This window comes from Coenobita brevimanus, chromosome 87 (assembly GCF_032717465.1).
Source record: "Coenobita brevimanus isolate Jiangsu-jjx chromosome 87, ASM3271746v2, whole genome shotgun sequence".
Lineage (NCBI taxonomy): Eukaryota > Metazoa > Arthropoda > Malacostraca > Decapoda > Coenobitidae > Coenobita > Coenobita brevimanus.
This window is the reverse complement of record NC_137040.1, coordinates 26540270-26550126: the sequence shown is the minus strand read 5'-3', so window position 1 is coordinate 26550126 and position 9857 is coordinate 26540270. Positions and strand designations below refer to the sequence as shown.

Below are 9857 nucleotides of genomic sequence, written 5' to 3'. Positions count from 1 at the left end.
TAACTTTTGGAGGCTGCAGTTGCAGAGCTTTATAACATTTATATTTTAATTCTGCCATTTTCACTATCAGTACAATGTTAAGAAGCTAATTTTTCTTTAACCTTGGAATTCTAGATTTATTTAAGATGATATGTTCATAATAACACAGAATTGCTCATTATATTGAAATGTTACTGAAATAAGGAAGAGCAGTAACATTACACAGCATCTTTGCCAGGAACTTTAAAAGTACTTTAGGCTAGCACAGAAATCATGTGTAATGAATGCTTAACATTTTTTCACAGAGCAAAAAGCAACAGTTCTCCAAATGTTTCCTAATGTGAAGAATACCATCAAGAACATGTTCAGTAATTTGTCCTCCAACATGGACTCCTCATACAGGTAATGACAACTTCTGCATCTGTGCATGTAGTCCCATGCCATAGGATTCCAGTTACTCTTACCTCTTCAGCTGTGGTTGTTATCTATAAATCTGTCCATCTCTGTCCTATAGCTTATTCTTCCATTTAAAAAGTTTTGATAATTTTTTTTTATCGTAATTTATTTTTCATTTATAATTTATTTTTCTTCTTGATGCAGCTGGGTTGATTCCACAACATGAGTACTAATTCAGGGTTGCATGAAATTTAATAAGCCATAGTTAGAAGGAAGGAAGGAATCTCTTTGGATACTAAACGAGTCAACCCTCTGATCTGACTGCAGTTGAGCTGATAGGGGTTAGAGTTCTTCATAATGTTAGGAAAAATATGCTGTATTGTTGTAGTTGGTGGTGACCATCATCCACTTACTTGATGTAGTGCTGCTTACTTCTTCCTTCACCTGTATCATTCATTTTCTGTATTTGCCTTCCTCTCTTCCTATTTCTCCCATCTTTCCTGTCACTTTTTATTGCTCTACTTTCCTTTTCAGGTGGCTTTACATTGAGTGACAAGCATGATGGTTTCCTGTAAGCCAGGAAGCCATTTACTAATCTAGGGAACTGATTTTCAGAGAAGCACTTATGAGAATAAAATTCAGAAAGGCAGAAGTTCTGCAATATGACAGTTTCTGCATTACTCTAAGATTAACTTACGTGAAGTGTGTAACATGTACTGACTGGGATTTATATATAATTTTAAGTTCTCATAAACTGAAATCCCTTGTAAGGTTTCATGTTTATACCATACTCTTATTTTCATTCATACTGGTGCCAAACACTTTGCAACCTAAATAAAGTCATCATTTAAGTGAAAAAGTGCAACCAATCAATTAATTTTCTCATTTTTCTTCAGAGATGTTTTACAAAATTATCACAAGTTTTTTCCATACATTGGGTGTTGTACATCGAGAGAATTGGGAAATAAAGTGTATATGTAGGTCTGTGAATGAAACTTTTAAGTGGCAGTATTTGCCTGATTGACTGAAGAATAATTGGCAAGTGGCAGTATTTGTCTGATTGACTGAAGAATAATTGGCAAAAAAACAATAAATGAACAATAATCCAGTAATGCCATAGTAAAAAAAAAAAAAAAAAGCTGTTCTGTCTATAACCAAATGCTTTAATCTCATTAAAGGGTGTCCACAAACAATTGCCTCCATGTCACCCTGTCCCCCACCGTTTTGCTTCACTCCCCCCAGCTCACACCTGACTCTCTCATAATACAGAAATAATAATTATTAATCCACCATATGAAAAGGATATGCCATACTTAACTGCTGTGGATATTTAACATATGGAGAAATAGACTGAGATCCTTTTTAAATCCGTTCCCAGATGTGAGCAGAAAACTGTCCCCATCGGAAGGGTGAACCACCAGATGGTTTTTCAGTGCACCCTTTACATCAACTGGCCTAAATCTACCACATTTTATGGTTATGGTCTTTCAAAGAAAAATGCAGAATTGAGTGCTTTCACGAAGCTTGCAGAAACATTTCGTAAAGGTATGTATGACTTGAAACTTTTTTTGAGAGTTTTGTGACAGTTTTCCTGGGGCATCATCCTAATCAGCAGCAAGAGCCTTACTCTCATATTTACCACTATTTACCTCCACAATTGATAGTACAGCACAGTGTGTGTGTGTGTGTGTGTGTGTACCAGTCAAGCAGGGTGTTACTCCTATGGTGGATGGAAAGCCGATGACGGAGAGCTGGAGCTCCTATTTCATCGCTGTCGGGACTAGCTTCTGACCATCCCCATTTGATGAAATTATTCAGTGTTCCAGTAATGTAGAGAGTAGGCCAGCATGCTTTCCAATACAGGTTCCTCTAACTGTCAGCATCAAACTACATGCACATTACACATGACACATTCTATTCAAAATTTTAAAACGAAATATGGCATCTCTTTACAAAGCCTCAGAGTCCCCAGGGGATGGGGGTGGACATCAAACCCCCACCATCTACCCCTCTCTCAGTGACGACCATGCAAGACGCTGGAACTGCTGTCTGACTCGCTTCATTTCTCAACATTCGTGGCCTTTCCTCTAACTCTGTGTCTTTGAACACCACCTCTCCTCCTCTAAACCTCACCTTCTCTTCCTCACTGAGACTCAGCTGTCTGATGCAACTGATATCAGATCCTTCTGTGTACCCACCTTCATTCTGTATACTGTACTCATTTCAGAGCCCAAGGTGGATGGTGTGTTATGTACTGTACACAACAACATATCTTGCTCTCGTGTCCCTGATCTCGAATCTACTAAATTCTCTGTGCTCTTGCTTTGGTTTTGTGTCATTGTCTATCTAAATGTATTTGTGCCATTTACTTATCCCCTATTTCTACCATTAAAAATTCTTCGACTGTCTTACTTCTAAGGTGGAACACATCATATCAGTTTCTCCTGTCTCTGAAATCTCCATTCTCGGAGATTTCAGTGTTCACCACCACCTTTGGCTCTTCTCTCCTTCCACTGCTCCACTTGGGGAACAAGCTTACGTCTTTTCTATCCTTTATGATCTAGAGCAGCTCGCACAGCACCCTACCTCTATCCCTGACCCCCCTGGAGAGAGTTCCAACATGCTTGACTTCTTCCTTACAACTAATCCTTCTGCTTATGCTGTTGATATTTTTTCTCCGTTGGGCTGTTCTGATCACAGCCTTATTGCCTTAACCTCTCCTGTCGCTCCAGTAAGTCCTGTGGACCCTCCCAATAAGCAGCGACTGTTGCACTTTGGAGCTGCAGATTAGGAGACCCTAAGGCCATAATTCTTTTATTTTCCTTGGAATGATTATTGCTTCCATGACAGAGAGCCATCTGAGTGTGCCTTGTGCATTTTGGAGGTTATTCTCTCGGGTATAGAAACATACGTTCCCTTCTCATATCCTGTGACCAATACAAAAAACTTGGTTTAATCTCGCTTGTTCTAATGCTCTCCACAACAAGGAGAAGGCCTACAAAAGGTATTGGAGCCAACCCACCCCTGAATCTCATCTCTCTTATGTTTCTGCCTGTAATTGTGCTAAGTCTATTCTTCACTCTGCTAAAAATAATTTCATCCATACTAAATGTTCTGAACTCTCCAACTCAAATTTTTCCTGCTCCTTTTGGCACCTTGCCAACAACCTTTCTAACAATGTTACCTCATCTTTCCCTCCTCTTTTCCACTCTGATGGCTGTGCAGCTATTTCTTCTACTGATAAAGCAGAACTCTTCACTCAGACTTTCTCCTCCAATTCCACTGTAGATGATTCCTGTGCTGTTCCTCCATCACCTCCCCCCTTTGACTTCGTCTTGGCTAACATTAAAAATTCCTCAGTTGATGTATTTTTGGCCATCACTGGCCTCAGTACTAACAAGACATGTGGGCCTGATTGGGTCCCTCCTGTTGTCCTCAAGAACTGTGCATCTGTGCTTACACCCTGCATAGGTAAACTGTTTTGCCTTTGTCTATCAATTTGTACCTTTCCCTCTTGCTGGAAGTTTGCTCTCATTCAGCCTGTCCCGAAGAAGGGTGACCATTCCCATCCCTCTGACTATCGCCCAGTTGTTTTAACATCCTGTATTTCAAAAGTTTTTGAGTCTATTCATAACAAAATAAATTTTTAAAGTATCTTTCCATTCAGTACCTTCTTTCTAATCGTCAGTATGGGTTCCGCCAGGGATGCACCACTGGCCGTCTTCTCACCTACTTTTCAGACTCCTAGTCATCCTCCTTTCAGGACTTTGGCAAAAGCCTTGCCATTGTACATAACATCTGAAAGGCTTTCGAGCAAGTCTGGCATAAATCTTTAATTTCCAAACCTCCTTTTTATGGTTTTTATCCTTTTATCTGTGTCTTCATCTCGAGCTTCCTTTCTGGTCGTTCAATAGCTGCCGTTGTAGATGGCTGCCATTCTTCTAGAGCTGTCAGTAGTGGTGATCCTCAAGGCTCTGTCGTGTCACCAACTATTTTCCGTTTATTCATCAGTGGCCTTCTAGTCTATGCATCTAACCCTATCCACTTATACGCTGACGATTCCACTCTTCGCCTTTCCATTTGCTTCCCGCTGTGTCCATCTCAGCAGTTACTTCAGCAGCCTGGAGGGAGGCTATGGCACACCTAATTTCTGATTTGGCAGAACCCGACTGTATGCATATTTATTATGCAAGATCTTGACTTCACAGGCAGAAACCATCCACACATTTTCATTTCTAATTTTTAGATTTGGTCTTATGTCGGGGTCACCCCCATCCACTCATTTACTGTAGTGCTACCTTTAGGTGTGACTTCAGTGAGAACCAGCCAGATGATGTCTTGTAAACCAGGAAACCATCTACCGTAATATATTGTGTGGTAACCATATAACCAACTAAATAGATTCTTGGTGATCTCATGGATTAATGCACTCCAACGAGATTTAGGTAAACCCATGAAGATTTAAATGTGGGGAATAATCTGGGTTTATTGCTCACATTATGCCATTCAGGAGCAGGCAGCTGTCACCCTTGCCTTAAATGTTTGGATGGAGTAGCTGAGCTTAGGGCCCCTATGCTGTTGATTGGACGGTAAATGATGAAGCGGTAGAATATAGTTTTTAGATAGATGTGTGAATATTTAGGATTATGAAGAGGAGCCAGAGTTTTGAGGGCTTGAATAATGAATGAATTATTGGGCATGTTGTTGATAGTTTTCTCATTTGAGCATGGTGTTAATAGCATTCCCATATTTGTACTTTTTCTCTTCTTGCTTCTTCATACCGGTACTGCTTCACCTAGTCTTTGGATGGGAAAAAGTTCAGGATGATGATACTTTTTAGATGAGATTAGCAGCCAATTTCTTATTACCACTTTGGGAGCCGTAGAGATCTTGAGGATAGGCTACTGTAGTCCTGAGCATTTAATCCATAGAAGACTGCCCTACATCCCTGGTAATGTTTCACAGGTGGCTGGAAGTCTCTTCATGACTGAAAAATGGATTGATGATTAGAAAATTCATTTTAGTGGCAGCCTAAAATAACTTTGGAGTTTTTTCATATCAATTCTGGGGTTAACAGAAATGTGAGAATTTGGCTGTGCAGGTAATAATAACTTGATTGGTGGAAGGTGCAGTCATCCACCATCCATTCATTCAATGTAATACAACCTTCAGATGACCTTACACTGAATGACAAGCCAAATTATTTTTGCACTTCAGGAAGCCATTTACAGGGATAAGTGGTAACGATGTAATCAGTACTGTAAATGGATGCCTGGTGGTCTAGTGGTTTAAGGCTCTCCAACAAGGCATGTCAAACAAGAGTTCTAGTTCTTGGGATGTTTGGAGTTTATTGCTTACCTAGGATGTAAATGACAAGTCCTGATACCTTAAAATTGGGAGGAAGTAGCTTCGCTGTGGCCTTTACACTTCTGAAGGGGGGTAACACAGGATTGGCCGAAGGATGGATGGTAGGGTATAGTTGAATGATAGGTTGTTTTGGATTATGATTTTGTTAAAAAATTGGACTATATCTGTAAGTAGATGATGTGTTTTAAAATGCCAAAGCTTTTTCTGTATAATTGGTACTGTACTGTATGTTAGAAACTGGGAAATCGGCTTTATAGGTAGCAACACAACCTTTTTAGCCAGTTCTGGAGAAATGTTATGTGAAATTGTTAGTAACAAACAAGAAATCTCAAAGGTGACTGGCAACAAGGACTTTGGGTGCTATCTATCTATCTGTTACCAGACACCTCAATCCCGTTTGGGGTGGCCACAAACAATTCGCCTCCACGTCGACCTGTCCCTTACCATTTCACTGCCCTGCTCCCAACTCACAACCCCCTCTCTCATTTACCTCTCCACCCCATCCCTCCATCTCATCCTCGGCCTTCCCCTCCCTCTCCCCCCCTCCACCTCACTCACATACCCTCTCTTCGTCAGTCTTTCACCCTCCATCCTCTTCACATGGCCAAACCACCTCAGTAAGTTGATAAACTTTTCAGAGGAGCTCATGACATCAAGTGGCCACCCAGTCACAGTCTCAAGGAGTGACCGACAGTCCCTATTGGATGAGATGAACAAGCCGCTTCCTCTTTCCCTCCCTGCTGGTGCCATAGAAGAAGGATGGCGGCTCTTACACCAGTATGACATGGTAGGGAATTCACCAGTTTGTGCCACATTCCGTTCGTTATTTTTGTGCCTTCATATCATGCTGCTTGAAATTGTTCATCTGGAAGAATGATGCCCTCATTTAGTTTTTTTTTTTTTTTTAAATATAAATTGGGAAGACAAAGCAGTTTTAGCCAGTTATTAACTCTAACTAGTGATGTGTTGTGGATTTTAGGAGATTGTGCCACTGCTGGAGGGAAATTCTAGGTCATCAGACTCATACCACTCAAGCTTTGCTGAGGACTCTGGAGATGAAGGTGAACCACAACAGTCCATGTTTATACAAGGAGATGGAGGTATAGTAGTGTTATAGTATTGTTGGTCTTGTTTTGTTTCACTAATGAAGACTCCTACATGCTTGCATGCTTTGGCCTTGGTCATCTAATGGCAGCTTTCCATGCTTCTCAGTCTTTAACAGCCTTTCTATTCAGTCCCTTTTCTCTGAAGAGTCTGTGTGACCTCATTTCAATTCTTTTTTCTATATCTATCTATCTATTTATCTATCTGTGTATAATATATATATATATATATATATATATATATATATATATATATTGTTACGGAACAGAGAAAGATAATGTACACTTTAAGTGAGAATACTAAAAATCACTACTGTCCCGTAAAGTTCCAGGTTCAAAACAAAAGAGTTAGGTAAAATTACAAGTTAAAGTTTAATGCTCAAACTAACAACGAAACATTCAGGACTCATAAGGATAATGTAATGGCAAATAAACAGGTTAAATATATGGTTAACTGCAATAGCCTCTATTAACACGAAATTAGCAAGAGTAAATTTATCTAAGTCAGCCCTGATAAAATGAGATACCAGACAATACTCAGTGAATGCCAGATAAATTATTACAGATACAAACTATTATCAAAAATGACTGACATACAACCCAACATTTATCAAAAACCTCACTAGGCCCAAGAATTAACCTTATGCTACACAATACAAGAAAAAATACAACAACAGTTATACTCAAATTACACACAGCTGCTAGATGTTTGGAGATTTCTTGAGCACTCACAATAATAATATCTGTACAGGGGAGGACAGAGATGTGAACAAAATGAGGAGCAGATCTAAGTGGCAATGATGCAGAGACTGAGCTCATTATATAGGGGCCAGCAGAGCTTGATACAACTTGTAAGGAGGACGCGCAAATGAAGCCATGGGGACAAAGAGTTGACAATCCTGGTCTGAACTCCAGAAATGACGACTTACTCTACTATAACGGTAGAAGGGGGGAACTGAGGCAGAACACGCTCGTGATCAAACATGCAGCATACTGTGCGTTAAAATTACACAAAGGATGATGAAATCATAGGCTATGTAACACCTCCCCACAAAGAAAAAAGAAATTTACAAAGGAAATTTCTTATTACTCTAAAACAATCTGTATATGGCATTACAGACCATGCAAAGGTCTTTCCTAATGTTACAAAACATGAGCTCTCCCTAGCACGTTCAGTCATAGGTACTTGCCAGTATCCCTTTAACAAATCAAACTTACTTATGTACCTAGCCTTTCCGATCTTGTCTATGCAATCTTCTACACGAGGGAGAGGGTAAGTGTCTGTTTTAGTTATCTGATTAACACGTCTGTAGTCGATGCAAAGCCTATGTGACCCACCTGGCTTAGGGACTAGAGTGACAGGAGAACTCCACTCGCTCTGACAGGGCTCAATCATCTTGTGGTCCAACAGGTAGCCAAGCTCCTTCTGGATGAGAGGAACTTTCACTGGGTTCACACGGTAAGGAGGCAATTTAATTGGCTTTGCGTCTCCAACATCAACATCATGCATCAACACAGTGGTTCTTCCTGGAGTGGCACGGAACACTTGCGGGTACTCCTGCAGTAATGCCGAAAACTCCTGCCTTTCCTTGGGTGGTAAGATGAGAAAGCTTAGTCTGGAGATCATTCATGATATAAGGATTCTTCCCCAAACTATCACTCAGGCTCATACTGCATGGGAGAGCTTCACTTGCAGACTCGGGTGGAACAGCTACAGTGCAGACTGGATTATTTTCGTCCCGCCTGTGATATAACTTTAGCATGTTGATGTGACATAGTTGCTTGCTCTTTCTACGATCTCGTGTGGCGATGACATAGTTGACATCACTGAGTTTCTTCTCCACGAAATAAGGACCACTAAACTTGGCTTGAAGAGGTTGCCCATGAACTGGTAGCAGAATCAAAACCTGATCTCCTGGCTGAAAGTGGCGTAACCTGGACTTCTTTTCATACCAAGTCTTCATCTTCTCCTGAGCAGCTCCTAAATTCTCTCTCGCCAGCTGTAAAGCAGTGGACAGCCGTTCTTTGAACTTCATCACATACTCCAGCAGGTTGACGTCATCTTCCTCCGACAGCCAGCATTCCTTGAGTAACTTAAGGGGTCCTCTTACTTCATGGCCAAACAGTAGTTCAAAGGTGAGAAGCCCAGTGATTCATTTGGAGATTCTCTTGCGGCAAACACAACGAATGGAAGACCTTTATCCCAGTCTTTCTGATGTTCCAAACAGTATTTCTTGAGCATCGATTTGAGTGTTTGATGATATCTCTCCAACGCTCCTTGGGTCTGGGGATGGTAAGCTGAAGACGTGATCTGGGTGATGCCCAACTCTTTCAGAGACTGCTTTGAAAACGTTTGACATGAAATTACTTCCCGGTCTGACTGTACCTCCTTGGGCAGACCAAACTTTGTGAAGAACCCTAGCATTTCCTTAACCACGTTCTTTGCTGAGATATTTCTAAGTGGAATGGCTTCAGGATAACGAGTAGCCATATCAATCATGGTCAACACATAAGAAAATCCTGAAGAAGTCTTAGGAAGAGGGCCCACAATATCCACCAACACACGGGTGAAAGGCGCCTCAAAAGGAGGAATGGGAACTAGAGGTGCAACCTTTTCGGTCTGATTACACTTCCCCACAACTTGACAGGTGTGACAAGACTTACAATACCAGGAAACATCCCTGAAGATACCTGCCCAGTAGAAGTGTTTCAAAATGCGTGCCACAGTCTTCCTCACTCCAAGGTGTCCTGCCAAACTGGAATCATGAGCCACTCTAATGATATCCTGCCTACAAACACGAGGGATGACAACTTGATGTACATCCTCCCATTCACAGTCGGCTGATGCTGTTGGGGGTCTCCACTTCCTCATAAGTACTCCTGACTTTACATAATAACAAGTAGAAGCACCGGCTGACTCTTCTTCACTGTAAGCAGAGTTAGCTAGACCTTTCAACTCAGGGTCAGCAACCTGCAACTCAACCAACTCTTGACGAGACAAATTATCAACAC

At 41.0% G+C, this 9857-nt stretch overlaps 1 protein-coding gene across 2 annotated transcripts in view; it reads left to right on the top strand.

The window, feature by feature from the left end:
- The window catches only part of LOC145411012 (ATP-dependent RNA helicase DHX30-like), a 91606-nt gene that overhangs the window by 8796 nt on the left and 72953 nt on the right, over window positions 1-9857 (top strand). The window contains exons 3-6 of one of the 2 annotated variants that reach the window (XM_080281075.1): window positions 285-381; window positions 1754-1920; window positions 6381-6529; window positions 6722-6842. In XM_080281075.1, the coding sequence (XP_080137201.1) occupies window positions 285-381; window positions 1754-1920; window positions 6381-6529; window positions 6722-6842 (534 nt within the window). Of the gene's footprint in view, window positions 1-284; window positions 382-1753; window positions 1921-6380; window positions 6530-6721; window positions 6843-9857 lie in introns of those variants that run through there. The other variant, XM_080281076.1, reaches the window with a different exon arrangement.